The sequence below is a fragment of the Fomitiporia mediterranea genome, assembly GCF_000271605.1.
Source record: "Fomitiporia mediterranea MF3/22 unplaced genomic scaffold FOMMEscaffold_1, whole genome shotgun sequence".
NCBI lineage: Eukaryota > Fungi > Basidiomycota > Agaricomycetes > Hymenochaetales > Hymenochaetaceae > Fomitiporia > Fomitiporia mediterranea.
Window position 1 is genome coordinate 827,564 of NW_006760386.1, and position 27,263 is coordinate 854,826.

General features: G+C 46.7%; 12 protein-coding genes across 12 annotated transcripts; 7 read left to right on the forward strand and 5 right to left on the reverse strand.

Moving 5' to 3' along the window:
• Window positions 1–1,457: 1,457 nt before the first annotated feature.
• On the forward strand, window positions 1,458–2,753 carry FOMMEDRAFT_143803 (uncharacterized protein; the record flags this gene model as incomplete). The annotated part of the gene is made up of 6 exons (XM_007261256.1): window positions 1,458–1,627; window positions 1,696–1,842; window positions 1,931–2,127; window positions 2,199–2,299; window positions 2,415–2,555; window positions 2,637–2,753. The coding sequence occupies 6 exons, from the start codon at window positions 1,458–1,460 to the stop codon at window positions 2,751–2,753; spliced, it is 873 nt and encodes a 290-aa protein (XP_007261318.1).
• Window positions 2,754–3,828: 1,075 nt separating this feature from the next.
• Window positions 3,829–5,281, forward strand: FOMMEDRAFT_100561 (glycoside hydrolase; the record flags this gene model as incomplete). The annotated part of the gene is made up of 6 exons (XM_007261257.1): window positions 3,829–4,004; window positions 4,082–4,228; window positions 4,329–4,525; window positions 4,588–4,685; window positions 4,752–4,892; window positions 4,984–5,281. The coding sequence occupies 6 exons, from the start codon at window positions 3,829–3,831 to the stop codon at window positions 5,176–5,178; spliced, it is 954 nt and encodes a 317-aa protein (XP_007261319.1). The 3' UTR covers window positions 5,179–5,281.
• Window positions 5,282–5,443: 162 nt separating this feature from the next.
• Window positions 5,444–9,709, reverse strand: FOMMEDRAFT_143805 (uncharacterized protein; the record flags this gene model as incomplete). Its single annotated transcript, XM_007261258.1, has 8 exons — window positions 5,444–6,053; window positions 6,123–6,921; window positions 6,989–7,550; window positions 7,614–7,691; window positions 7,745–7,905; window positions 7,957–8,784; window positions 8,934–9,079; window positions 9,170–9,709. The coding sequence occupies 8 exons, from the start codon at window positions 9,707–9,709 to the stop codon at window positions 5,739–5,741; spliced, it is 3,429 nt and encodes a 1,142-aa protein (XP_007261320.1). The 3' UTR covers window positions 5,444–5,738.
• A 329-nt stretch (window positions 9,710–10,038) lies between these two features.
• FOMMEDRAFT_164356 (uncharacterized protein) lies at window positions 10,039–11,264 on the forward strand (the record flags this gene model as incomplete). Its single annotated transcript, XM_007261259.1, has 4 exons — window positions 10,039–10,196; window positions 10,290–10,530; window positions 10,670–10,993; window positions 11,112–11,264. The coding sequence occupies 4 exons, from the start codon at window positions 10,039–10,041 to the stop codon at window positions 11,184–11,186; spliced, it is 798 nt and encodes a 265-aa protein (XP_007261321.1). The 3' UTR covers window positions 11,187–11,264.
• A 513-nt stretch (window positions 11,265–11,777) lies between these two features.
• On the forward strand, window positions 11,778–12,796 carry FOMMEDRAFT_137706 (uncharacterized protein). The gene is made up of 3 exons (XM_007261260.1): window positions 11,778–12,013; window positions 12,083–12,109; window positions 12,272–12,796. The coding sequence occupies exons 1-3, from the start codon at window positions 11,853–11,855 to the stop codon at window positions 12,522–12,524; spliced, it is 441 nt and encodes a 146-aa protein (XP_007261322.1). The 5' UTR covers window positions 11,778–11,852; the 3' UTR covers window positions 12,525–12,796.
• A 30-nt stretch (window positions 12,797–12,826) lies between these two features.
• FOMMEDRAFT_137707 (uncharacterized protein) lies at window positions 12,827–13,345 on the reverse strand. The gene has a single exon (XM_007261261.1). The coding sequence runs from the start codon at window positions 13,146–13,148 to the stop codon at window positions 12,894–12,896; it is 255 nt and encodes an 84-aa protein (XP_007261323.1). The 5' UTR covers window positions 13,149–13,345; the 3' UTR covers window positions 12,827–12,893.
• Window positions 13,346–14,296: 951 nt separating this feature from the next.
• On the reverse strand, window positions 14,297–15,805 carry FOMMEDRAFT_164358 (uncharacterized protein; the record flags this gene model as incomplete). The annotated part of the gene is made up of 6 exons (XM_007261262.1): window positions 15,523–15,805; window positions 15,425–15,448; window positions 15,150–15,344; window positions 14,903–15,087; window positions 14,477–14,822; window positions 14,297–14,399 (listed from the first exon to the last, which is right to left on the reverse strand). The coding sequence occupies exons 1-6, from the start codon at window positions 15,738–15,740 to the stop codon at window positions 14,297–14,299; spliced, it is 1,071 nt and encodes a 356-aa protein (XP_007261324.1). The 5' UTR covers window positions 15,741–15,805.
• Window positions 15,806–15,900: 95 nt separating this feature from the next.
• FOMMEDRAFT_75037 (cyclophilin-like protein) lies at window positions 15,901–17,002 on the forward strand (the record flags this gene model as incomplete). Its single annotated transcript, XM_007261263.1, has 9 exons — window positions 15,901–15,975; window positions 16,031–16,076; window positions 16,142–16,169; window positions 16,227–16,300; window positions 16,364–16,477; window positions 16,543–16,608; window positions 16,675–16,698; window positions 16,756–16,783; window positions 16,846–17,002. The coding sequence occupies 9 exons, from the start codon at window positions 15,901–15,903 to the stop codon at window positions 17,000–17,002; spliced, it is 612 nt and encodes a 203-aa protein (XP_007261325.1).
• Window positions 17,003–17,305: 303 nt separating this feature from the next.
• Window positions 17,306–18,103, forward strand: FOMMEDRAFT_130573 (uncharacterized protein; the record flags this gene model as incomplete). The annotated part of the gene is made up of 2 exons (XM_007261264.1): window positions 17,306–17,349; window positions 17,557–18,103. The coding sequence occupies 2 exons, from the start codon at window positions 17,306–17,308 to the stop codon at window positions 18,101–18,103; spliced, it is 591 nt and encodes a 196-aa protein (XP_007261326.1).
• Window positions 18,104–18,568: 465 nt separating this feature from the next.
• Window positions 18,569–19,733, forward strand: FOMMEDRAFT_149895 (UBC-like protein; the record flags this gene model as incomplete). The annotated part of the gene is made up of 6 exons (XM_007261265.1): window positions 18,569–18,595; window positions 18,687–18,768; window positions 18,828–18,841; window positions 18,911–19,107; window positions 19,179–19,323; window positions 19,386–19,733. The coding sequence occupies 6 exons, from the start codon at window positions 18,569–18,571 to the stop codon at window positions 19,731–19,733; spliced, it is 813 nt and encodes a 270-aa protein (XP_007261327.1).
• A 462-nt stretch (window positions 19,734–20,195) lies between these two features.
• Window positions 20,196–21,255, reverse strand: FOMMEDRAFT_73589 (thymidylate kinase; the record flags this gene model as incomplete). The annotated part of the gene is made up of 3 exons (XM_007261266.1): window positions 20,196–20,622; window positions 20,834–20,942; window positions 21,123–21,255. The coding sequence occupies 3 exons, from the start codon at window positions 21,253–21,255 to the stop codon at window positions 20,196–20,198; spliced, it is 669 nt and encodes a 222-aa protein (XP_007261328.1).
• Window positions 21,256–22,747: 1,492 nt separating this feature from the next.
• On the reverse strand, window positions 22,748–26,869 carry FOMMEDRAFT_149899 (uncharacterized protein; the record flags this gene model as incomplete). Its single annotated transcript, XM_007261267.1, has 7 exons — window positions 22,748–22,918; window positions 22,985–23,422; window positions 24,611–24,957; window positions 26,302–26,408; window positions 26,462–26,552; window positions 26,603–26,663; window positions 26,738–26,869. The coding sequence occupies 7 exons, from the start codon at window positions 26,867–26,869 to the stop codon at window positions 22,748–22,750; spliced, it is 1,347 nt and encodes a 448-aa protein (XP_007261329.1).
• Between the last annotated feature and the right edge of the window lie 394 nt (window positions 26,870–27,263).

Below are 27,263 nucleotides of genomic sequence, written 5' to 3' on the forward strand. Positions count from 1 at the left end.
CTTTCCTTTCCTTTGTTCGCATGGTACCTATGCACCTTGAAAAATATTGTTAACTCAGCTGTCACAGTCCTTCAGGCAGCTGAATACAAATTCTGTATACTAATAAACCGGAAAGGAGAAATTGATTCAAATTTGAATCACCTGCTCGCTTTTTCTGATGGATACCAAGCGACGTTCATAATTAACGGAAGTACGTTAACAATGGGTATGTCCCTTTATTTAACTGTTAGTTTCGCCGTTTTCCTTCCCTTTCTCCCCTTTCCTCGCAACTTCCCGCTGATTGACGGGTTAAGCCGTCATTAATCGAAGTAAACTGTGAGCCACAGATGTTGCGAAGAAAATACGTCCTACACCCTACTAAACCTGATGTCTAAAGCGAGTAATGGTGTTAGTACCACAGGATTAATTCTGTGACTAACTATTCCTGGTTGTCAAACTCAGGGGACAATTCAAGTCAAGGCATAATTTTGAGACACGAACTATGCTAACCCTCACAACCAAATTGCAGTTGCTTGGTTTTCATCAAATTCACGCTCAAGTTCTAGTGCCTGTTTCTCTTCTTTAGTTTACTTTATTGTGTCAGGTGAATGTATTTGTGCTGACTGCTCGTGTGATTTACATGTTCTTCGTATCCTTCTACCTACTTGAAACACACAGCAAGGTCACTCATACAATAAACAGTAAGATTTCATTTGTAGATCTTGGAAAGCTGTACAGTAACGTCTGTCTATGTATTGAGTACTAGTAATGCCTGTGAAACCTGCACACCATGTTGAGATTCACATGGCCAAATATCATTTGGATTCATGTATAAAAATTGTTGAACAAGATTGTGGTTGTCATTTATTGCACGTGCCGAGATTTTTTCCGTAAATAGTGAAAGAACGGATATGGTAAAAAGATCGCCATTATGATACTATGGTTGGTAAACTGTTACTGCCAAGAGCCAGAGTGTGCCCTGGCTTTTCAGCAGTTCCATACTGGTACTGTTTATCGAGTGCAGTTGATGTACAAACATGTGCTGCAGCAAAATCAAAACAAATTTATGTCTCGACTGTACTTGGAACGCATTTAGTGCATGAATGTCTGAGATGCAACCGGCTATTTTGTGCAGAATGTAATTTGCACAATCGTGCTTCCGAATTCAGGCAGAACGAACTGTTTTGCAATTTCTATTATAAATCGCGGTTTCAGGTACACATTGCAGTCAAGCCTGCCGAAGGTAAAAATGACACAGAGCCGTGCGAATGTTATACCATTATTGATACCTCTACTCACATTGTTACGAGGCATGACAGCAATGTTGTGCCCGCCCAAGACGATGACGCTCTTGAACGCATACCTCAACGCATACTTAAGAGAATGGACTTCTCTCGTGCGATTTGTAACCTGTTGACGGCCCTTCTTGCTGATATTGCTTGTAAATGAACTGAAGAGTATTCTTCGTCATCGGAAACATGCTGCTTCAAGTTATCGTACTATTCCTCTGTTCTATCATCGCGCAAGTCAACGCGTCTATGAGCAATGGACCTCAGAGAAGGGATGGTACTTCTAAGAAGGCTGGGCTGGGATGGGATGAGTGGAACAATACCGACGCTTCACAGTATACGGGTCCCAAGATCGGATGGTGCGTGTATTTTAATCAATTTGATGCATAACTATATGATATGATATTGAACGTCTTGATATACAAAGGTATTACACGTGGTCGCCCTGGTATGTGAAGGCGAATGTGGAATTCGTCCCCATGTTTCGGGCGAAGGACCAACTCAGTGACTTCCAGAAGTCGATCAATGCGACGATTTCTAGTAAGCAGGTCAAAGCCGTCCTTGCGTTTAACGAGTAAGTCTCGTTACAATACTCCTCCTACTAGTGCATCTTCATAACTGACCTTCCGCAATCTTTTTTTCGCAATGACCTCGATATTTAGGCCAGACCAATCTAGCCAGGCACACATGCCAGAAAGTGAAGCTCTAACATATTGGAATGAACACATCTTACCTCTGAAGTCCCAGGGAGTACGTATCGGCACACCTGCGGTTTCAAGTAACCCGAGTGGGAAGCAATGGTTTCAGAATTGGTGGAAGTTATGTAATAATCAGTGCCATCCAGACTTCCTTGCTGTTCGTGAGTTATCTTTAGTTTCAACTAAAAACGACAAACAGCCAAACTGAAAACCGCGAATTCGATCGGTGTAGATTGGTACGGAAATAACGCAACGGAATTCCAGCACTACCTTGAAGACTTTCATTCCTCCTTCGGCAACCTCCCCGTCTGGGTTACAGAATGGGCCGACAAGGTCAGTTAGCCTCCTTCCGTTTCTCCTTTTCACCTATATGGAGCATAAAATCCATACTCATGTTCTTCCCTTTCCTTCCAACAAAAATCGTCATTATCCTCGTTTGTCTATATAGAACTTCAAAAACGACACACAACCTTCAGTATCCGAGGTCGCCGACTTCCTCACCCAAACAACATCTTACATGGATAAGACGAGTTGGATAGAGAGGTATGCATATTTTGGTACTACGAAGAATCTGCGTGATGTGCCTGCCGTACGTGTCTCCCTTCCCACTTTCCTCATTTGACGCACGATGATTTAAATTTCTCTGCTTTTATTGATTCCGGGATGACAGAGCAATGCTATGATGGACAAAAATGGCAAGATCACAGCCCTCGGGAAGCAGTACATTGGTGGATCGCCTGGAAGCACGGAGACGGCTCAGACGACCCAGACAAGTCACACCAAATAATAGGCGTATTATATTCGTAGACAGCGGGAACAACAAGGTTGTTCGCTTGTCTGATGCATTTGGATATCTATGTCTCCTGATAACCTCTTCTCATCGATCATGATGGTTCCAATACAAGGATATATCGATCTATACCCAACGATATCCGTACAGCCATTCATTCATTAGTTGACTACACTTGCACTATATACGATTAATAGATAAGGACATGCTTATATATAACTAAATCCCTCCCTGATGCTTGATTAATAGACAAAATGCCATTGACTTAATAAGTTTGAACAACGCAAAGAAAAAGCAAAGGCTTTGATTATTCGTGAGTAAAAGCTGTATAGGTTGCATCAAACTCGGACAACGGCGAATAAAAAACACGCTCGGATAAGGCGAACAAATCCCTTTGTACATGGTCCATTAAATGCCAATGTTCGGGTTTGTCGAGTGAACTCATTTGTGGGAACATTGCAGCAGGACTTTGTGGAAAGTATGAGTTTCCATTTGGGAGTTGCTTAAGAAGTAAAAATTTACATGACTTGTGGTCCACACTGGCAGGAAAGCTGGCTGAGACTGATATTTTTTTTAATTTAAAAAGTGTCTGACGTGAAGGAACCAGTTCATTTGCATTGGTTGCTTACATCCTTGGGTAAGCAGATGGTCGTATTTGTATTTCACGTGCCGAAGTTTTTGCTATAAACGGTAAGAATGGAAATGGCAAGAGATTCGCACATAACAAGTAACCTCAACTCAACTTGAACTTCCACGTTCAAGCTCCAAGTTCTCTCACATATGCACAGAAATGCTTTCTTCCCAGAAAATTTGTCCCAAAATGCGTTATTCTAATGATACATCGTCACTGCCAAGGCAAAAGGTGTTTGGACTACGTCATCAACTATTTTCACGTTATTGATTAGGTGGAGTCGCCGCACAGGAAAATTAATGCATGCACCACTGCAGGTATGGAACATATGTATATCAGATCTATTTAAGTGCAAGCATATTTCCTGTACCAACCGTCAACACAACCTGCATTTGCCGACTGCTTATCTCTAAATGAGCTGAAGATCGTTTGTCCTGAGCTATGCTGCGTCAATTTATCTCGTTACTCGTCTGTTTTGCCATCGGTCAAGTCAAGTCACTTCCGCGTACTGGGCCTCAGCAAAGAGGTGTTACTTCTTCGTCTAAGGCTGGGTTGGCATGGCCTAACGGAAACGCTGATGATATTACGCAATATACGAGCACTGGCAAGGTTTCGTGGTACGTGCATTTCTCTCCGGATTTGCGTGTCTATTGATGCAACTTACTGTAATACTGAATGCCTTGATTTTACTAAGGTACTATACATGGTCACCAAACCCTACGGGCGCAGATTTGGAATTCGTGCCGATGCTTTGGGGGACAGACCAAATCGATGCGTTCACGTCTACAATCAACAAGACAATTACTAGCAAACAGGTTACTGCCGTCCTCGCATTTAACGAGTGCGTCATTTCACGTTATAGTTATTCCTGTGCACAGTCATAGCTAACCTCATCCTCATCTTCTTTTTGCGTCATTACTTCTTGGCGAAATGATGATAAGGCCACAACAGCCTGCGCAGTCAAACCTCACGGTCGAAGAAGGCGCACAACTATGGAAGACATACATCGAACCTCTAAAGGCACAAGGTCTACGTCTGGGTACACCTGCCCCATCGAGTGCACCGAGTGGGAAGACCTGGATACAAGGTTGGCTGAGTGCGTGTGCAGGAGGTTGCAATCCAGATTTCATTGCCCTTCGTGCGTTACATTCTTACATTGTTTAGAATTGATGAGTAGTTGACTTGAAAGCCAATTTGTAGACTGGTACGACATTAATGCAACGCAGTTCCAGCTTTACCTCGAAGACTTCCACAACACGTTCAATCTCCCTATCTGGGTTACGGAATGGGCTGATCAGGTCCGTGTCCCGTTTTCCGCCTCCACCTTCCACTCTCTCTCTTTACTAACTTCGTTCATACTGTAGAATTTCAATAACGGACCACAACCTTCATCTTCAGACGTCTTCTCATTTCTAAACCAAACGCAAAGCTTCATGGACGCGACGGAGTGGGTGGAGAGGTATGCTTGGTATGGCGTTATGGAGAACCTGAACGGTGTTGACCCTGTGCGTACTCTTCCTTACTAACCTGCTCAGTAAAAAAATCTGATATATAAATGTACCTTTCTACTCGTTTAATTGGATTGTACGATGATAGGACAACGCAATGATGGACTCAAACGGGAAGATCACAGCGCTGGGGAAACAATACATCGGCGAGACCTCAGGAGGTTCAAGCTCTGGCTCAGGCCCGACGATAGTCGGTTCTGTACTTCCTCGTTCACTCATACAAAGAACGACGTTGTTGCTGCTGTTTGCCTCACTACTCGCTACACTACTTCTGGCACTTTAGGACGTTCCATACGACACTTCAAGAGTCTTCTTTTGCATGGACACGTTGAACTACAAGAGACAATATGTATACCCAGAGATACCCAACCAACGATTTCTTATCCATCTTGTCTATAATACTGGACACAGACGTACGGACTGGAGGGACTATATAGGCAACTAAACGGACTTTATATGCATGTAACTGTATATACCCCCATCTTTGTGTCTTGTTAATAAACGGAATATGAAGTACCAATTCATTGAGCTGGATTATGACAGCGAAAGCAAAGGCAAAACGCACAATCTATGATTACCCATGAACATGAGTTGTATGTAGCTTCAAGTATGGTAAAAAAAGAGCGAATAGACTAGACTAGAAAGCTTATAGAAAGCAGTACAGGTACTTCCAGGATCAAAAATCCAACAAGCGAGAAAACGTGAAAATTTGAAATAAAAAGGAAAAGAAGGGGATGGGAGCGAGCGAAGGAAGTTAAAGAAGCAAACACATACACCATATTATACCTCATCGTACCATACCACACCACTCAACCTATTTATCTAACCCTCTAATTGGAAAAGTCAAGCATTCGGCTCATCAAACCCACTCAAACTTCTCACACCCTCAACAAGTCTCCGATACTCATTCAACAACTCAGGTATCTCCGACATCCTCAAATCATCCGCGCTACACTCGAGGAAACGACGACTGGGTGGAGGGAGCGGGGTAAAGGAGCGGCGGTGCAGACTGGTGCTGGTGGTACTGGGAATAGGAACGGGGGAGGAAGTGCGTGAGGAGAGAGGTGTATCGAAGCGTGTCGTTATTATTGGTTCTTTCGTGTCTCTGCCTGTTGTTGTAGTTGCGAGGAGGGAGGATGAGCGCGGTGGAGGGGATCCCTGTATAAGAGTTACAAAATCAATAAGGAAAGGGATTGAGAGTTTGCAGAGAAAAGAGTGTGGACGTACGTGGTGATGTCCAGTTGGTGGCTCAAACGAATGAATTGTTGCGCTCTTCGAAGTGATTCGGGACATCGAAGCCAACCGATCTGCAATACTCATCCTCCCTTTCTTCGTATTTGCATTTGCATTCGCATCCTTTCCTCCCTTTCCTATCCTTTTCTTCTGATGTTTCTCGCGCTCTCGACTCCGACTGCTCATCATACTTTCAAAGCTCCGTATACTCCTCGTATCATGCCTCGTCTCCATCTCCGCCTGTTCTTCCTCATCTTCCTCGTCGCCTTCCTCATCTTCACCGCTCTCCCCATCCTCTTCGCTCTCCCCCTCCTCCTCCTCCTCTTCTTCGTCTTCTTCTTCCACACCCCCATCCTCAAGCAACATGTTCCTGACAGATCCAGGCCGACTCTCCACCATCTCCTGCCCCTCCTCATCCGCAGCCTGGTACGAACTCGCAATCGACCTCGCTCTCTCCCTACTCCCCGCACCAGGCAATGACGCAGCAAGACTCGCAATCGAGAACCCACTCTCCCTCCTTAACAGCCCAAAGCCTGGTCTCAAATTATTCCACGGTGCACCCTCATTTGCATTGTCTCCGGTTGAAGCGTTCGTCTGGTCGGTTGGCGCGGTAGGGAGTAAAGAGAGTAGGACGCCGAACCCGGAGTCGACGACGCCCGAGAGAACCTTATTCGCTGACCCGGCGATGGCGTCTACTTGTTGCTCGACGCGCCCGCGGAGACCGCCGCCTGGCGTTGAGACTGGTGACTTGTCCGATGCTAGTGATAGAGGAATTGGTGTGAGGTCCGCAGCGCTACAAAGAGTTATTCATTGTCAGCAGTGTCAGAAAAGAGGTCGTTTGAAGATTGAGATTTACTAACCTAACGATATTCTTCTCGCTCTCCTTCAAACCTAACGCACCCAAATCAACGTTCTCCAAAAACTCAACCACGGCCATGAGATTAATCAAACAATAGCTCTCTTCCCCTCCAATAGACTGGTTTCGGTAACGTTGAGTAAACAGGAGATGCGAGACGAGTTTTGGTGGGTTCGCTTTTACGACGGAGAAGATGATGAGCGGGAGTAAAATGTCTCCCGATACTGGTGTGGGAGTCTTCGGTGGAGAGACGGAGAGAAGGGGTGTAGATGCTTCCTCAGCTGGAGACAAGGTGAAAGATGGAACGGATTTTGCTGAGGCGCTGTCTTCTAGTAGAGGGCCCTTGATCGTTTCCGTCGTGATACTTTCCTCAAGCGATTTATCTACAGGTGGGTCGGATAGCGGATCTGGAGATACGGTCAACCTGGTAGGGCTTCTGCTTTGATCCCTCTTCGTCTTCGTACTTGGCTGAGTTTCTTGTTTGAAGTTTGGTGCTTGTGGAGTCTTGTCGTCATCTGCATTGTCTTCGGACTTCAAATGTAGGGGTGGCAGACGCGACAATCCATCTATTAAGATTAGTTACTTTAAGAACTGACCATATATCTTGAGTACTAGACATTCGAACGTACCAACAATGATCCGATGAGAAGCAACGAGTATAGCTGCTTTGTCGGCCGGACAGCATGCCACCTCCAGCTGGGAAATAGCTAAATAATCCTCAGTTAGCAGGATGCACGTCAAAATTTTGTTTGGCACCTACTTTGTCCACACGCTTCAACGATGCGGTACACGTCATCTTTAGAAGGACCAGCGTCAACGCCTAGATGATCCAGGCTCAGATCCAGCTTATTGAGCGCATTAATACGACTCGACAAAGCTTCATCGTGAGAAGCGTCATCGGAACTCGACGGTCGGTATAATCTACTTTATGGTTAGTAAGTTTACTCAGTCCTCAAAACTGAGGTAGCTTACCGATCGTAAAAGACGGAAGTGAGTGTGTTCTCAACCTTCTCCAAGATATTCTGTACCTTCAGGTCGAGTTCGTGCCTTTCTCTCTCCTTCTCCTCCTCTGTAAGTTTATCATCTTTTCGTCTTAGTGTTGAAGGCGAACCGTCGACTCGTAGTTCCTCCTCCAAGCTCGCATAGAACTCTTGGAATCGCTCTGATACTTCCTCAGCTGGGTCATCAAAAGCAGACACCTCCCGAAAAGAACTCTGATCCGAAGCAAATTGACTTCCACCGTTGCCATCCTTCGGTTTAGGTGCAGGTTTGGGGAAAGGCAAGTAGCTTGAAGAGAAGTTCTGAGTGCGATCGATGACCCATGTAGGAAGTCCCGTGAGTGCTTCTTTAATCTCCACCTTGATGTACTTTGCAAGAGATTTAGATACGTTCCGCCGGATGATGGGATGGTCTATCGTAAACGCAGACACTTCGGAAACATGGTCTACTGGAGCTACATCAGGAAGTGGTTGAGTTGTTGGCGCAGGACTTGTAGGAGCTGGGGACTTTGCAAAGAAGGATGCGAAAGGGTTGGCAAGACGTGAAACGCTAGAGGCAGGCGGTTTGGTGCCAGGACGGGGTGGTAGTGGGGGCTTTGGGGGGATAGCGCTGCGAGGAGGGAGAGGTAGAGAGGGTATGAACCTGGGACACGAGAACCTGGGATAATTGAGAGCCGAATTCGAAAGAGTAGGTAGAGGAGGAAGTGTAGCGAGAGCGGTAGATCGCGTAGAAGGATCAGACAGCGCCTTGAACAGTTTCGACGAAGTTGGCACAGTTGACTGGATTGTTAGATCATCTCCACTGTAAAACCCGATACATCAGTACATGCCACTTGCAGGACGGAGACAAATGAAATCAATCAGACAAAACGAAACAAATATCTTAATTTGTTTCGCTACGTCATACCATAGAAGGGCATGATCTACACTTGACGAGAGGCAAGTACTCACTTGATTATCCCTCTCATTCCAGACAAGGTAACGAATGGCGAATCATCTCGTGCGGAACCTTCGCAGAAGATGATGTGGTCTTTCACGAGTTCAGGCGTTATGACCTCACGAGAGCCCGCTAGCTCCGTAGGGAGCAACAAAGCAGCCTGTGCAGATAACGGCAGCACGCATTAATCACATTTCTCTTGACACATATGTGTATTTGACCGATCTGAATGAACCGCCTCACAACTCACCTTGCCTGTTGCAATCACGGCCCATACCTCCGTCCACACAGGCGCATGATCCGAACCCGCCACGAGCTCCTCAAGCATAGCCCAGCCGAGGCAGCCCGCGTCGAGACCATGATGTTGCGCTACGGCCTTTAGATTTTGCAGCTGTAAGCGACTTGTTGCGCTGGGTGCAGTGGCTCCACCCGCGTGCTGGTGCTGCTGCGGGGATACGGATACGGGAGAGCTGGCCGTACCAGTTGTTGCGGACCCTGTGACGACGCGTGCCTGACGAGGCGTGTACGGCAAATATTTCGGCGCGGAGGGTGGAGGCTGCGCAGGATGATGCGACGGACTGGTTGCTGATTCCGCGGAAGAATGGACACTAGTGTTACTGGAGGAAGTACCATTGGCAGAAGAAGTACTGAGAGAGGCTAAGGTTCCAGGAGACAAAAGCGGGTGAGCATTGAGTGCTTCGTGGGATGGAGTTCGGGTGAGACGGGCAGTGGGATGCCCCGGAGATGCAGGTCTTAAGGTCGGCACGGCGTTGTTCGTTGAGGCCGACATGGCGTCCCCGGGCTTGCTTGCTCGGCGGAATGAATATACTCAAGGCAATGTCATACAGGAGTTAAAGCCTGTGGGGAATGTTGCGGACAACAACGACGGTGTGCTGCTCGTCGACGCGCACCGTCAGAAGTAGCAGACTGCATAGCGTCGCGCCTCGCAGAGTCCGGGTGGAAGGTCACGTGCCGGTAAACTTTACCTGCTACACTAACACTTTCTGCTGTTTGTTCAATCTTCAATCTTTCTTCATTCTCATCTTCCTGACTCCAGTCCATCATCATCTGTCATCGGAATCCTTTGTACTTTTCTCAGTTTTGGCATAGCTATCTCCTATGTCCTTCAGGGCACCAAAAGAACGCTATGCGGGGCAGAACGGCTTTGATGACTTCAACAAGCGATTACCGACAGAGTCCCTCAAGGAATCAGAGGCTGTTGACGCCCAGGACGCCGCCCGCTTCGTCATCAGAGAAATGGGTTCATTCTTCCCCTCGTAGGTATCTTCCATCTTGCATCAATACGTACTGTTCCTTTGGCCACCACCTCAATCTGAGCGCTCAAACAAATATATCAATCTCCACATTAGCTTTGAAGACATGAAAAAAGATATACAAACGCCTGAAACCGTTGAAAGCACGAAAGAACGTATCAAAAGATTGAAGAGGGAAAATCAAGACAACATGGCCAAACTGTCTCGCTACTATGCCCAGGAGCTCTATGACGACTCTATGGATCGGTATCTCCAGACTGATGACATCAAATACTTTGACTTTGAAGATTTCTCCAAAAGCTCAGACGAGTGGGCACAACATTACGCAAGACTCGAGGTTAGTAATGCTTAGACGTGTCTCACCGTTGTTCGTCCTTGTTGTGCTCATCAAACCTTATTGATGGGTCGTGTGCTGGTGAAACTCGACGACGGCGATTATGCATTACGACCGACACGGAAACACGACGGATCAACAGAATTTCTTCAAACAGGATAGCCAGATCGTTGCATCGGAGCACCTTGACATAGTGTCGCGCATGCATTACGATCACTTGCGTGAGCTTCTCCCGCTGTACCGGCGGCGACGCGACCTGGAGAAGCAGGCGGAGTTGACGCGAATACGGCTGGCAGCTCAGTTCCCGCAGACGATAGAAGATTACCAAAGGATGGACAGCAAGGGGGCGCAACTGCGGGTTGCGAAGTTCCTGATGGCGGAGGACCCGAAACGGGAGGAGATGCGAACGGAATCTCGCTGGGCATGGCGACAAACCGAGCCACTGATACAGCTCTACAAGAACAACGTCAGTGGGACAGTTCATCACCAATCATGCTTTTCCGCTCTTCTCTTCTTCATTTTCTCCTTTCTATTGATCTGGATGAGGGAGCTGATGAAACCAACTCTAACTCTGAATTTTGCAGGAGACGTTTCAACGGGAGATTGAGCGATTCGTGTCAGAGAACGAAAGCAGGGATCCACGGGCACGCAGAGTGTAGATAAGCTAGCCATAGGGATACATAAGATCAATGTAAAAGTGATCGGTGTGTCGTGCAGGGTTGAGTAGCATCAGCACGTGTGAGGGGTAGCCGAGGGCGATTGCTGTGCTGTGGCCATATCCATCTCACTTGAGAGCGGCTGTGAATCCTGCAGCGCACCGTCTGCTCTCGTCAAGGAATATGCACAGGAATGGCCGTATACACGCTCTCGGACAGCACGCCCTCTCAGAACTTGTCTCGCCCTGTATTTTACCATTTCCATAAGCATCTGTAATCCCGCGTTTCACGACTCGCTGCATAAAGTATATAAATCCGAGATCCTCGTGCACTGAGCTCCCACTTCAATCCTAAAGCCCTCAAGCAACAATTCAAAAGCAATATTGACGCCTCACCGCAGACACGCGTCATAGCACCGTGAATGGCATATAATAGACAGCAGACGCCGTACAAGTACATGGACGGACACTCAGGATACGCGTCACGGAGCCAAACGGTGAGCAGTCAAATCCATTAAATTATATATTTCGCGACTAACACGCGCCTATTTTTTCTTTCCTCTCTACCTCGTGCTCACACCTCTTCATTTCTTCTCTCTCCTCCGCTCTCGCGCTCTCTTGTTCTCTTTCTGTCTACTCCTAGCATTCGCCACATATACGCCAACCGCAAATGGTTGCACCCGACGTACCCTCCGCTGTCTCTAATCTCCTCGACGCGACGCGTCGACTCGAAGAATCCCTCCACAGGTGGGGTTCACTCGAGATTACTGAAACTGAAGTCAGCGACGTTTTCGTTACGGTGGGGAATTGCTACAATGAGATGCTTGCTGCGTATGTCTATTTTCCTTTTTTATTTTCGGGGAAGGTACCATGTTTGTTAAACGGCCATGCCTTGTATAGCTTCTCTGTATATCATATCGATATGGGGTACGTTTACATACTTTGCCCCCACCAACGTCGATTCATGAATCCATTGCCGTCCTTGTCTTTTCCTATCATCGTTACACCGTTCCCTTTTTAATTCTCGTCGCACCGAAAACAAAACACAAACTTATGCCACTCTCTCTTATTTCTTAATTCTATTTATAGGGACGTATCGACATTCCTCAACGACCTCCGCACTCTACTCGAAGAATGCCTCTCCGAAGACCCAACACCACAGAACCTCAACTACCTCATGCCGCAAGTCCGCACCATCATCGCAAACCTCCTCGTCGGACTGCGTAACAAACAGGCGTACTATTGGCGCGCTGTCAGCGCTGCCTCCGGGTCGGGTACGAGGAGGAGTTCTGGTGGCTCTCAGACGGGATCGAGGTCTAGTTCTGGTTCGGGCTATCGATAATCGGTAATTTCTTTGTCGAATTTGTTGAATTTCGTAATTTTTTGGAGGCCGATCGATGAATAGGAGAAGGAGGACCTGACGTGTGGATTGGAGGCGTGAAAGGATGGATGGATGGATGCGCGCCCGAGGACGAAGGAAGGAGGTATAGAGATTCAAACATTTTAACACTCATGGTCATGGCCATTCTGGATTTGGTATTTGTCGACGCTGGCGTCTGCACTCAACCAATCAACCAACTCAACAACCAACTCGACCAATCAACTCAAACCAACTCAGCCGACCAAAAACCTCTTTACACTTACTTGGCCCAACGACATTGCTTACGACCCCTGATGACGAATCTTACCGTTTTACCCGTGAAATTATCTCTCAATATTTGAATCCGAGTCGGGATATCCAATCCGGGGAGCATGGAGGTGGCGGAGAGGAACTAATACTAATACAAAATTGGTGAATAGAATAAACTCCCGTGTATCGGGGTTCGGAGGTCGCCATACGGAACCGAGTCGGGGTGTCCGCTGGTGGTGGAGGTCGGGTATGTTTGGACCTTTTCCTTTGCAGTCTCGTGCCTTGGAGTATTAGCCAATACCATTTCATACCGATCCGCCGATCCAATGCATTCATCCCGTCTACCAACCAACCAACCAGCCTTCTTTCCGTTGCTTTTTTTCTTCGTCTAAAACTGTCGTGCAACGTAAAATAACCCCTGTAGACTAATACCTCTATTTCTCCCTCCTGCCTTCAAATTTATTCTTGTCTTCGCTTTGTTACTTCTTAATACTCAAATGCTCACGTATCTATATCATATTTATGTATATCCCCTCCCCCTCCAAACTTTCCAAACTTCTCCAACCTCACCCGCTTACTTACTTACTTAGATACGGAATGAATGGACACTTGACCTCGTGCGTAATCTGAAACCATCTATTGAAACCAAGCATCCAGTTAAGTAAACTTGCATAACAGATAAGTACTAGTGTTATTAATTAGGGACTTGGCTTTGTCTTGCAGCGGAAAGATCGCATTGTGCGAATGGGTATATTTGTGCCTTTACTAGTAACTTATAATAGTGCTAATATTGATTTCCAGTGTTTTGATATAGCTTTGGAAGCGGAAATGACGCAAGCTAGTTATATTATTAGTAGAGTCCTGATATTTCGAATGTTCCTATTAGTATTAATATTATTCTATTTCGGATGACTGCTAGTACTCAGACGTAGTAGTGTGGATGCATATACCAATCGACAGAAGTCCGCGACAACATCGGAATATGTACAATGAATGAATACACCTATACCATTACCAACTAGCAAAGTGTCTATCCAAGTAAAACTTGTATAACTTATAAGTACTAGTGCTGCTAGGCTTGGCTTTGTCTTTCAGCGGAAAGATCGCATTGTATAACGTGAAAGGGCGTAGTTATGCCTTTAACGGAAGTACTAGTACTGGTATTGAGTTCCGGCATATTGATATTGATATTGATATTGAGGCTGTTTGACAGCGGAAAAGTCGCAAGGCGGTCATACTATTAGTATTATTAGCGTCAAAGGGTCCTTATCCTAATACCCTAGTATTCCGTTTCGAACTACTATACAGATGAAGGCAGATACAAATAATCAATCGAGGGAAGTATGTGACAACAGTGGAATGCGCAGGATAGATGGATGGATAGGTAGGTAGGTAGGTAGATAAAAACATATACGCGTACACATGTACATATATATGTTTATATGGGTATATGTGTATGTGGTACTGTGCGGGAAGGCAGATAATCAAAGCGTCAAAGGCTGAGGAGATAGTTCCCGAACGGTCAGTTGATGATTAACAGCGACCAGAGGCCATTCCGCAGTTGAAGTTGTGCTTGTAGTAGAGTTCCTGGATAAATGGATAAATGCATCGTTAGTTCATTTAGTGCTAAGATGAATGTCTATAAAATGACATGATCTACATACGGATCAAAGTCAGGTCTTCGCAGAAGAAAACACTGATCGAACGAGATTCGTTTCTCAGCACCAGAGGCTGAGACCGCATTGCCGTTCTTATTAGCATTATTATTTACTTCTGTGAGGTAACCATGGCTTGATAAATAGACAAGTGGTGTTTCTGAATTGTTTGGTTGTGTTCTGTTTCCTACTTGAGTTTGAGTTGTCCCGTGCTGTGGTAGTTGTGGGAGTGCTAGTACGTTCCAGTGTAAATCCGTGGGGGATTGAGCACAGAATTTGAATGGCCCGAGGGATGAGAGTGCAGCGACAATCTTTGAAGGGCCGGAATAGATGCTGTTCATTGTATCTCCTCCCACTGTAATTTTCAAAAGCAGGTTGTGATTGATTAATTATATGCGCCGTTTTTGTAAAAATAAAAATAAAAAATGGCCATACCGAGATTACGAGGACCCTTTCGAGGACCTAAAAGCAGTTTTGTCAGTGCTGCAATGCTTAGGTTGGTGAAGGCTGCCATCTTGGGAAGGGCGTTGTCGTGATCGGGTATGGAGTATGAGAATAATGCGTCTTTGGCGTATGCGCTTGCGAGTAATGCACAGTTCGTATCGAATGTCCAGGCATACCTAACACACAGGCATAGATTGAGCTGCAGCATCTTGGCATTGGAAAGAAGAAAGATGTATACTTTTTCAAGTACTCAATTGCCAAATCCTCCAGTTCTGTGGCCTGTCTTTCCAGGTCCTCCTGGTCAACATGAAGCGGTGCTTGAACGTCTTGCATTTCAACTACGTCATCCTCAACATTTATTGGTGAGACTTGCTTTGTCGGTGGTTGAGTTGCAGGCTTTAGCGTATCAGGCCAAACTGGGACCGGACTCTGCCTTTGGAAGGGGGGCCGCAAGGCAAGAATAATAAGCATGAGCTACTCTTGCGTGTGGTATGATTAAATCACAGGCTTCACCACTCTAAGGCGAGACCGTCATCCCTATACAACGAATGAGCTCGATTAATTAAAGAACAAATACCTATTGAGAGCATGGATACAGAATAAGAACTTACCGAATAAAGAACTTCTTCACAGACAACCCGAGTGCATTCAGAGCTTTAACTTCTTCCCTAATCCATTGTTTTCGAGCATCTTGATAGTTGCGAGAGGATGATTTATGGCATGCGGTTGGCAAAGGTGCGATGAGCTTCACGCCTGATGTTTTTGGTTCGAGGGATAGAGGTGGAGTGGGTGAATGTTCGCGTTTTAGTACGGCCGGACCGCTCGACATTATTTCTACTGTTCTCTGACGCGTTTTTAAAAGGTAGAGGGGCGTTGTAAATTGACAGGCCTGGTATTGCTAACGCCAGGGACGCTGATGACGGAACGAGTTCAAGACGCGTCCCGGTTAAACGCGCCTCCGTGACCTCACGCACTTGCTCAGACGCATCATGGCACTACCGACGAAAGGACGTGTTATCATCGACACGACTGTAGGCGAGCTAGATGTTGAGATATGGTCCAGAGTACGTCATCGAAATGTCTTTCCAAACTGAAAGGTTTGATTGTGACTACAAGTAGGAAACGCCGAAGACGTGTCGGAACTTTATTGCTCTTGCTATGGAGGGTACGTCAGTGATCGAGTACTTCATCCTTTCTCAACAAACTGACTGGTAATAATGCTTTTAATAGGTTATTATGATGGAGTGATATTCCATCGGTATGCTAGTTAAATGAACTACACGTTGGGTGATTGAGTTTATTGTTCCATGAATAGTGTCGTGCCCGACTTCCTCGTACAAACTGGAGACCGAACTGGGACCGGCGCAGGCGGAGAGTCATTTTATGGAGGTTGGTCCTTAATCAGCTTTTGTTTCCGTAAAGGAAGACGATGAGCTAATAACGTCGTTTTAGAGCCCTTTGAGGATGAGATACATCCTCGATTACGGTACACACACCGAGGACTCGTCGGAATGGCAAACAACGGAACGAAAGACTCCAATGACTCCCAATTCTTTATCACTCTTGGTAGGTATACCCCAGTGACTCCCTTCATAGATAGATAACGCAGAATTTCAATTTTTATACAATAGACCGAGCAGATGAGCTACACGGGAAGCACACGTTGTTCGGGCGGTGTGTTGGAGACACTATCTTCAGTAAGTACTCCGTATTGCTGTTATGTCTGGACTATGCATACTTATGGTCGGACCAACACTTGTAAGATATCATGAAGATTGGAGCAATGGGTGAGTCCTATACAAGTCAGTTTTCCACGCCTCTACTAAGAGAGTCCAATATGTAAGAGCTGGATAGTGAGGGCAAACCGTTATAGTAGGTTCAGAGTTATACTCAAACACGTGTTGTATTTCAGTAAAGTGACGTATACTTTCTAGTCCGCCTAAAATCAAGACTGTACGAATCGTCGACAATCCATTCCCTGACATCGTGCCCCGCATTACTGCCGAAGAGAAGAGGGCTCAGCAACGAGCTCGAGAACAAGCACAGAGAGAACGTGAAGAGGAGATTCGACGAAAAGGCGCAAAAAAGTGAGTTTTTTTAATTATGTTCTGAGTCTGAGTGATTGCAAAGGTTACTAATCAGCTGCTCAGGGATACAAAACTTCTGAGCTTCCAGGACGATGAGGCGGCGGAGGAAGAGCCAATGACGTTCAAGAAGAAGGCGATCGTTCGACCCGATCGTGAGTATGCTTCCGTCTGACGTTTTGTCCTTGGATTGGAAGTCATTTGACTTATGATGTTTGCCTTGAAGTAATTGACAATTCAGACCAATTAGCAGTCAAGGTCGACACCAGCTTAATAGCGCCGTCAAGCAGCAAAGCAGCAAAGCCGCGCAATGGACCAGACGAAGACAAGTCTGCCGACGACAAGAAGGGCAAGGTAACCTTTGCTGAAATGTCGCTACGAACGTTTTGAAGTCTGATTGTATTTCTCTTGAAGTCGGATAAAGGGAAGAAAAATAATGCTGACGAATCCGACATTATCGGACTCCGAGAAAAGCATGCCAAGGCAATGGGCGCAGCAGAGTTCGTCCTTACACTCTTATATCTTAACGTTGTCTTACACTATTGTTACTACTAATACTAGGTCCGAACGGCAGAAACAAATAGCTCAACTCGAGAAAGAAATCCGAAAACTAGACTCCAAACGGGCTGGAGGCTCGGACTCAGAAGAAGAGCGGAAGAAAAAGAAAGCAAAACGATCATATTTAGAGGAAGAGCTTTCGAAATACGAGAAGGGGCGGGGGCTCAAGGGTAAGAGAGATGGGAAAGGGAGAAAAACAAGGGACGAAGGCGATGTACTTGCGAAGATGGACGCCTTCAAGAGTAAACTGAAAGGTACATTCTTGGATGACGAGGGTGATCGAGAGGCCGAAGCTGAGGGCGAGGGCGACGCCACGGCCAGAAAGACTGACGAAGAGAATGCGGAAGAAACGATCGAAGTTGACAATGACACGGGCTTCCTGTCGCACAAGCTCTTCTTCCCGAAGGACAATGACGAGGAGGTGGCTAAGGCAGAGCGCGAGTACGAAGTGATCGACCCACGAAAACGGAGTGCACAGGCGAAGGAAGAAGAGCGCGAACGGAAGAAGCGCTTGAAACCGAGGGATGGAGGGCGCAGGTATCGGCGATGACGCCCGTGGGCCTGAGCTTCCGTTTCTCTTGTGTCGGTCGGGCAGTTTCAGTTGCATGTGTCTCAGCAATTCCTGTAATGTTGGTTGTCGCGTTGACGGAATGACAATTAATTTCGCTCTTCTCTGTGATACGGACCTAGTTTGGAATGGAATGATTCCCGTCGGCGGATATGTTTATTTACATCTTCGTATTTTTTTTTCCCGATTGTCCTAACTCGTGCACTTTCTGTACTACTACTATCCTGCCCTTGCAGCTTGATGAGAGTGTCGCCAGTGCTGCTCTGGAATTGAGAGTACAATGGCCGGGAGTGATGGGGAATTTTAACTTTGCTGCACCGCCCCGATTGGGAAGGTGGGTGCTTATGGCAGAGCGGATGCGCCAGTGCCACCAGCGACACCTAGGCCTGTGCACTCTCCCTACTTCTACCCCGCCGACCACCGCCCGACACTTCTCTCTTATCTATCATGGCATCCAAGGCAGCATTCAAACGTGTGAGTACTGAAACACCTTGCCCCCCTCCGCTGATCGTCCCCGCCGTCCGCCCACTACAATCACCGTCTCTGACACCGCTTCCCACAACAGTTGACAAAGGAGTACGTAGCGATGCAGAGAGAGCCTCCTCCATTCGTCTGGGCGGCCCCAGACGAGAAGAACATCCTCCACTGTGAGTAGCCTTATTGAGCTGACACCTCGAGACCCGGCTCATCCGTCGTTCATCATCAGGGAACTATATCATCGTATGTTACGACAAGCCACAATGCCTTCCGGGCCCCGACGCTGATACATACATTTTCTGTCTGATTTAGCGAGGTCCTCCAGACAGTCCATATGCCGGCGGCGAGTTCTATGGCGTCGTGCTGTTCCCATCTGAATACCCCTTCAAACCACCTGGGATCAAGATGCTCACGCCTTCTGGTCGCTTCCAGCCAGACAAGAAGATCTGTTTCTCAATGTCAGATTTCCATCCCGGCTCATGGAATCCAGCATGGAGTGTGGCTACCATGTACGTGTCGAATTCATTAGGTCGTTGTGCGAGTTTTCGTGACTGATGTGTCTTTGTGTGTGGCTGAACAGATTGACGGGTTTGCTCTCGTTCATGCTGGCAGACGAGATGACGACTGGCTCTATCACAACTTCTGATTCAGATAAACGCGCGTACGCTGCACGATCACATGCTTGGAATATTCAAAACAAGAAGTTCAGAGAGGCATTCCCGGATGTGAGTTGGCAGTCGCTATTTCGAACTATTACATTGCTAAATCAATTTTGCTGTTTCAACAGTACAGCGGACCTCTCATGAAAGATCTGCCAAATATGGCACAGAAGGAGCTTGGTGCACAGAAGAGTGCGCCTGTTCTCTCGCCCGTCTCATCGACGACGAGTGTTTCAAGCGCTGCTTCTAGTCCTATTACCCCTTTATCAGCGAATTCATCCGGTCCAATGATCCCGAATGGAACTGCCCAAGCCGGTACTGCCTCTAGTCAAGCAATTGTACCAAAAGCCAAAGAAAGCACACAAAAGGGACGTGGTGCATTCAATTGGGGCCAGCTAATGTGGCAGAAGTGGTATTGGGGGATATTCTTTGCAGTGGCGTGGGCGGTGTCCAGTCGGTTGACCGGAAGCCCTTAGAACAACAAACATTTGGACATTTGGTTATGACACATTCGTGGCGAAGTAATTTCCTGGGCTTATTAGGTCTCTAATCTCTCTCTCTCCTTCACGTCCTCGGGTCTTGAACAGACCTGTTAGATGCTTGGTTGGTTGTTGATGACATCAGTCTCTTGGAGCAATTCTTCCTTTTAATTCACACACAATCCCTTCTTCCTTGTATTTTCTTTTATATTGCTACGATCCTTATTCTCTCGTCTAGTATCGAGTCTTTGCGTTTACCCCTCGTTATCTACTTTCTCTTTTTTTTCCTGGTGTAAAATATGTAATATGACTAGGGAGGAGAAATAGGAGTCGCTTGCCCCAAACTGTTTGGCATGTGATTAATATTCTTTGCTACGTCTGCCTCGCCTTCTATGTTCAAGAATATCCACCTTTCGGGGATGAATGCTTTGACAGCGCAAGCGCAGTTGACGCACAACGTCAAGTGGAAATGGGAACCGAAGTCCATAGCCTGCGAATCGGCTTCAAGTCTCCACTACCCAGAAGCTGCTCAACTTGGATCCAAATGTCGTCCTTCACGTCTTCCAGCTCCTTGCCAGCATCAATCGTAACCCATGTGTACTCATCACGCCGTCGGGCATCCGCTGCAATGTTCGAGAAGACCTCCCTCACGCGGCGTTGCATTTCCTCCTTCTCATATCGTTCTTCGCCATATCCACCACGTTGTCTTGCCTTCTCGGGACTGATATCGAGGAAGAGTGTCAGGTCTGGAGCTGGAAGACCGACGTCGGGTGCTTGGCACCAATCGAATGGAAGACCCTTGGAGGCGGAAAAGGCTACACCAGAGAAGGCGTAGCGGTCACATATGATTATTGTTCCTTCGTTTAGCGCACGTTCGATGCTCGTGCTACGTAGCATAATGCACGCATGTATCGATAAGTCGAATCAGTGCGAACGTCAAGTCATTAGCCAAGAACCATTCCGGCAAACCGGCGATTTGGCAGAAAATGGTTACAGTGTTGCAGAGATTCACCGAGTAAAGAGTAGACAGGCATATGGAGGAGAAGAAATACGTGGGAAACCGAGTAGGGATGGCATATGCAAGTAGAGCGACTCACACCAGCTCCCAGCGGTTCGCAGAGAATAGGAGGTGAATCGCGCGGTCGTCGATGTCTGATTCTGAACGTAGGTACGCGTCTATCATCTTCCCGATTGGCGTCGTCCTGTCTTGTTATTCCCGAAATGCAGCGGGAAGCGATATATGTGCGATATGGAGAGCGCGTGTATCATGGTATCATGGTATGTATCATCATGAGTTTGTTGTAAAAGAAGGTTGCGAACCACGAGTATCAGGTCAGATTTTTCCGATTCAAGATAGACGATGGGGGATGTAATGAATGTCCTGACCAGGAAATTTCATGAGCTTCGTTGGGATATTTGATTGCTGCAGACGCGACAGAAGAGAAGCTGCTTGAGTGCTTTTTCCAGACCTGTCGAGTCCTTCGATAACGATGAAGGCCCCGCGTTTGCTGGCAGCCATGTTGAGAGATGAGATGGAATGCGAGAATCAAGACGAGATTCACAGATTTACAGTGTGCACGCAAATCCGAATCCCGTGGTGGCGTATGGTCAATATTGTGGCTCCTGGTCCAGGAGCCCAACTTCCCACGACCAGACAACTCGCTTCTCTCGGTTGCGAAACCTGCAATATACCAAGTGCTACTCCCGAACATTTGTTTCACTCCAGCTCGGAGTTGCTACTTTAAAAGACAGAAAGACGATCACGCTATGCAATATTGAATATATTTCGTGCGCGTCCACTCCTGACATGTCTCAAAACACTATCAATGTATTATTTATAACTAATGTTTTCTCCATAGGATGGAATTTTGCTGTTCTAGCACTCCACGGCTCTCAGACTTTGCAAGGAGCTATTCCGCATTCTGCAGCGGTGAACGCATACAGCGCGTTATTCATAGCAGACTCAAAGTGTATCGCGATATTTCCATGAAGTAATCCCACGCACGCCGGGTCCCGACCTGAACCTTCTGTTAGATCCGTCCTGTTAGGGCTACCAGCAAGCTTAATTGCCTGCGGGATATGCGGCACCGCATGACATGCAACCTTCCCTATTCCCTCACGACGAGCTTTAAGCATTGATGAAATATATGCTCGCCGTCTCGGAACAAATATACGAGCGAAGTTGAGAAGCTTGTCCAGATCCCCGTATGTTTTACGGTTCATGCGTCTTTTCGCCCAGCAAATCTCGCACGAAACATCGGACTATTGCCGTGAATGGCTGTGGACGATGGTTGTTAACCTTTCATGAAGGCGATGATGGCCACCTTGTGATGTTTTTCATGTGCAAGTTGTTGGAACCGGAGGTGTGTCCCTGGGAATGCGGTTTGTGTTACTTTTCACTCAAGCGGCTTCCGGTTATTTACTTGCTACTTCGTAGTACCCTACTGACCTCCAGTGAGTATTCATCATAATAATGGATCCGAAATTGTTTAATGAGATGTTCACTCGCATTTGTATAATCAGCCATTCCGATATCGGGTTCTGTGGATGGGAAGCTTGAGATAAGATGGATGTTTCCCTGTCTCGTGCTCATCTGCCACTTGCTTTTGAACAGGACCCTTTGTTCTGTGTACTGTGTTGGAGCGCCTTACGATTGGAACATTTCAATCGTAGGTGAGTTTCAAGAATATAACCACTTCAACGGATACTCTGAGAGCACATGTCAATTCACCACTGCTAGCCACCTTCTAATGCTGCTAGCCTGCTACAGCCGTCTTCATTTCCGCACCAAGAAATCGGATTAATAGAACTCTTCAAGTTGTTAACAACCAATATCGACTTTCACCGATAGTTTCTCACCTTTCGTTCTTTGCCGTCGTCATAAGCATAAGCCCGCTGACGAACCTGCGATGTTCATCGGGGCAATGGTCGTACTAGCATGCACGCGCATCATCAAAGCCTAACTGCGGCACGTACTCGGTCATGAAGGTCCTGCTGTTTGATTTACCTATTCAGGTTCGGAGAGCCTTGTTTGTTCTCAAGTTATGCGGGTCCCGAGAGCCGCTAGTCGTGATTGATCCGCCTTGTGGGCGCCGCACAAGACTTCCCTTTCGGCTAACACAGGTCGTTGATGGCAAATTCACGTTACCCTGTCTAACAGATAAGATCGAAATGAACAGATCCTGTTGGCTGCGTAAATGCGTCAGCACGTCTGTTACATGCATATGCAAAGCGCTTCTCCCGCGAACGTTGACCGAAATGGCCTTCTTCACGCTGGAAAACACTACTAGGCTCGGAATTACCCGAACGTTGTTCCCGGTATGCTCAAGAAAGGATGATTCAAGGAAGCATATCGCAGTGGCAAATGCCATGAGCGATCCAACCTCTCGTTTATTTCTCATGGGCGAGTTGACCTGGCCGAAAGGCAGGGGACTGGAATACATTTTGAACGTCCTGATTGGGAATTGACAGATCACATCCACCCCTATCGTCGACCATATCAAGGCCTTAGGCGCCAGTTCGTTGTTCCTCGCCGCAGGAACGATATCTTGGCAGGCTTGAGTCTCTCCACTGTGAGCCGATATGCGTTTAGCATATAGTCGAGCGCGTCGGAACTTCCAGCTGGTCGAGCGGGGATGGACGGGCTCTCGTCGGTTTCGGGATTCCCGGCAGTCCAGCCGGACCTCCTATTTAAGAAAGTTAAGTTAGAGGCCGAATAAAATAGGAACATACTTCTGACTTCATGAACTGAACTGATTCACCAATTCATCGTTGATTGATGACACTTCCGTTCCCTCCACAACTCCTAAGTGCACTCCGGACCGTGCCAATCGCTGACACAAGCTACGAATATACAAGAGGCTCAAGAGCTACATGATTTCACGGCAGGTGCTATACCTAAAAGAGAAGACCGATACCCATGGACGTCGTAACTATAGTTGCTGAAGTCTGGTCCAGGTACGGTCCGGGGGATCTCGGTCACGGAGTCACGCTCCACATAGCCCCTATTTTTTGCTAAAAAAGCACATGAACACTTACTTTTTCAAGGGCTATCACATGCTGTATTTACCTTTTAAAGTTGTTGTGTGGTTGGCTCGACCGAGATGCCCCAGACTGTACCTGGACCGGACTTCGGCAACTATAGCGACTCGTAACACTTCGCCCCTTTGTTTGATCACCAGACTGTTGCAGATAAGACACTGGTAAACCTGAAGTGCAATAAAACTGTATACGAAAGGTGACAGAAAAAATACCGAATAAATGTGTATACTTGCGCGCGCTGATAGTAGTTAAGTCCTTATGCGGTGGTCTGAACGGCGGCATTCCCAGCAGTTCTCGTCTTACGGAACTTGGTTCAACTTTACTACTGTATACTCGAATGAAACGGTTCCGAATCTGAATGTACACTGTACAAAGCGGGAAGCACGCTGATGCATCACAAGTACTCGTTACTTCTATACTTGTACATGCATATCAACGACGCCGCCATAGGAAAGCGGTACTTCGAGACGCACATTAAGTCCGTCCGTATTTGATTCTGCGCCTGGAAAGTAGTGATGTATCACTGAATCAGTCGCTGTGCAGGGCTTCCATGCAAGACAAAGTTCATTCTTCCCAAGCTTGCACAGGGGAAGGTGAGGGAACAAATCACAGCAGGTCTTACGATCTATGCCGATATTAATCACATCCTATTAAAGTGACTCAAGTCAACAAGAACTCTTCGTTGCTCCACTCGAGTTTGATACAAAGCTAGATATAGTCCTACTTGAGTTTGCAGGAGGTAGCACATAGACTATGTTCGGCCATCCGGGGATTCTCGTAGTTACTTCGGAAATGAAACACTGTCCCCTCCTGTGAATTCGAAGCAGGTTTACCCGTGTTCCCTCATCCCTGGGGCGCTTCGAAAACTTGATGAGTATTCCTGGAGACGGAGTTTCGGATAGGTTGGACCTATAGGACTGTGTCCTCGTGACGGGATTGGCGGCTGCGCGGGTTGTGGCTGCGGAGCCTTGGTTTCGCTCGAGCCGCGAGGCTGATAGTGGGCACGAGGACGTCGAAATTGGTCGATATGTTCGCATGAAATTTGTTCTTCGTGGTCCGTCGTCCGTCCTCGTCGGCTCCTTCAAGTTCTTTAATCCAGGACTGCGGTACTCAGATAGAGTTTGAATGACGCCAGTCCTCGAAAGCTCGGACCCTCCTCCATCCGATTCCGAACACTCGACTTTACCCGAAACGTATGTATTTTCCGGGCCACAGTTACTAATTTAGAAAACTAAGCGCGATCAACATTGGGGAGGACCAACAAAAGAATAGTGCAAACGCAACTGGTTTGGTACACTCACAAGTAATCTGAGCGATAGATCGGGAGGTTACGGCAGATTAATCAGATAACGACACTACAACCTGTCATGGACACCTTTCTGTCCTGTAAGTCAGCAACTTTCATAGACAGGGACAATTTAGTGAAATGATGCACCAAGATTAGTCAGGTCCAAGTTATACCCTGTGTCTTGATAAAACTTGCATGTCTGAGTCTCAGGTCAGGTGACTCAGGTCTCAGTGGACCCGTCGCTTACGCTTACGATTTCCGGTCCGTATAATTGAACGGGCCGTACGCTGCTGATTCGTTATCTCCTTCTTCTTTAAGTCATACAGCATCTGACTTCTGAGAACAGTTAGGAATTGGGGGATCCGAAGTAGCTTGCAACGTTGAGTTTGAGCCAGTTCCTGATAAATTTCTGTCCAACGAGTAGGGGAAACACAGTTTAACATAGCAAAATTCAACTCAGGTGCAATGCATGATAGCCCAACCTAGTATGTTGTGTAAAGCAGGTTGACTTTACAATAATTCTTAACGACTGCAGGCTTAATCAAGAATCCGGAAGATAATACAGGGAACAGACCAGTATCTATAGGAACCAAGACTAGTATTTAATACCTGCATATGATTATAATACCAATGTATAATTGACGTGCAAAGAAGATCGTGAGGCATGTTTCAAATCCCTTACTCGTCAGAATTTCGTTGGGCATAGCAGAGCAGGGAAAGAGCAACAACTTGACTGAAAATAATGTATGAACATCCCATTATCAGCCTTATGTATATTTATTCAAAAGTTTGAGGAAGAATTGTGACGGTCGACAAGAAACTCTAGATGCATGCTGGTGTAATTGCCCTGTGCAAGTAGTATTTTTCTTCTCGGTAGCTTACACGGAAATAGCGAGCTGCCTGAAGGTAATTAAACAAAAGTCGCAGCTGAACTAAGTGAGATGAAACAGTGCTATCCGTCCTGTATACTATGCACAAACTGTTGTACATCGTCCTTCCACGATCCTATCGGCATTGACAAAGTTGACACAAAGGTATTTTTGTATAAATTGTCAGACTATTCTGCAACCACATCAAGGAGCGTAGGTAAGGTCAGAATGTTATATTATTACTCGCGAATGGTTTGAAGCCAATGGCTCAGTCGATGCGATATGAGAAATTAGAGAGTGAACAGTTGCAGACACGTCCTGTTTGTGATTTATGATCATTTTAATTTATAAAAATTATTGCTGGCACGTGCGGCGTCGTGCGCTACGACTTCGTCGCATGCAAAAGTTGGACGCTCCAATGTTTCGTCAACCATCTCTTGGACATCAAAATGGACTTCAAATCCATCAGGTCCTCTGCCAGCTGAGATGAACTAGCAGTGCTTAATGGGTATCAATCATGCATTCACATGAACAACGCATTCGACGTGTCGTCTGCTACCTGAGAAACGGACCCTGATGATTTTCCGGAGTTGGTACACCAGCTCACCTCATAGAAACCTTCAATTTTCCGATTAGGCTGATGAACGTTAGCTTACATTGCCACCCACATCCAAAACACTGATCATCAAGATCAATATCAGCAAAGACCAGTTCCATCTCGTCTACGGGCTATTTACAGGTATCTGTACCCATCCATATTCGCAACAACAACCCGATCCCCTGATAACCATCAGCGTTCTCACCTTCTTTGCTTGTTCCTGCACGGTTTGAGGAAAAGATCGCCAAGATGGCTGTACCACCGAGATCGCGCCGTTACAACTGATGTACGCACGGTGAACTGGCTTGTTACTCCGTTTCCTGGTTCCGTCTCCCATGGTCGTGGCCGTGGTGCAGGTTGTGGTGGCGGCGGTTGCGGGAGAAACAATTAATTTTAGTGCTCTCACTCACGCCTTACGACGTTGTTCTCCCCCGGCTTCGCCGCAACAAGTTGAGCATTCGGGCATCTGGAATGTCTGGTTCGGGGAGACTCTCGGGCTAATCAAGTCTGGATCATCTTGATGAGCTGAGCATTGTGTAAGAGGCATCGGCGTGTTTGGCCTTCGTTCATTTATCGCTCCATCTTATTACCTCGAGAATAATAGAAGTCAGAAGTACGTTCATATATCTGTCATAAGATATTGTAAATTCTAACTAGTATGAGAAAGGACTCTCATGAGACGCTCTAGATGTTTTCTAGCGACCCTTATCCAGTTTATCCAGCAGAATAAT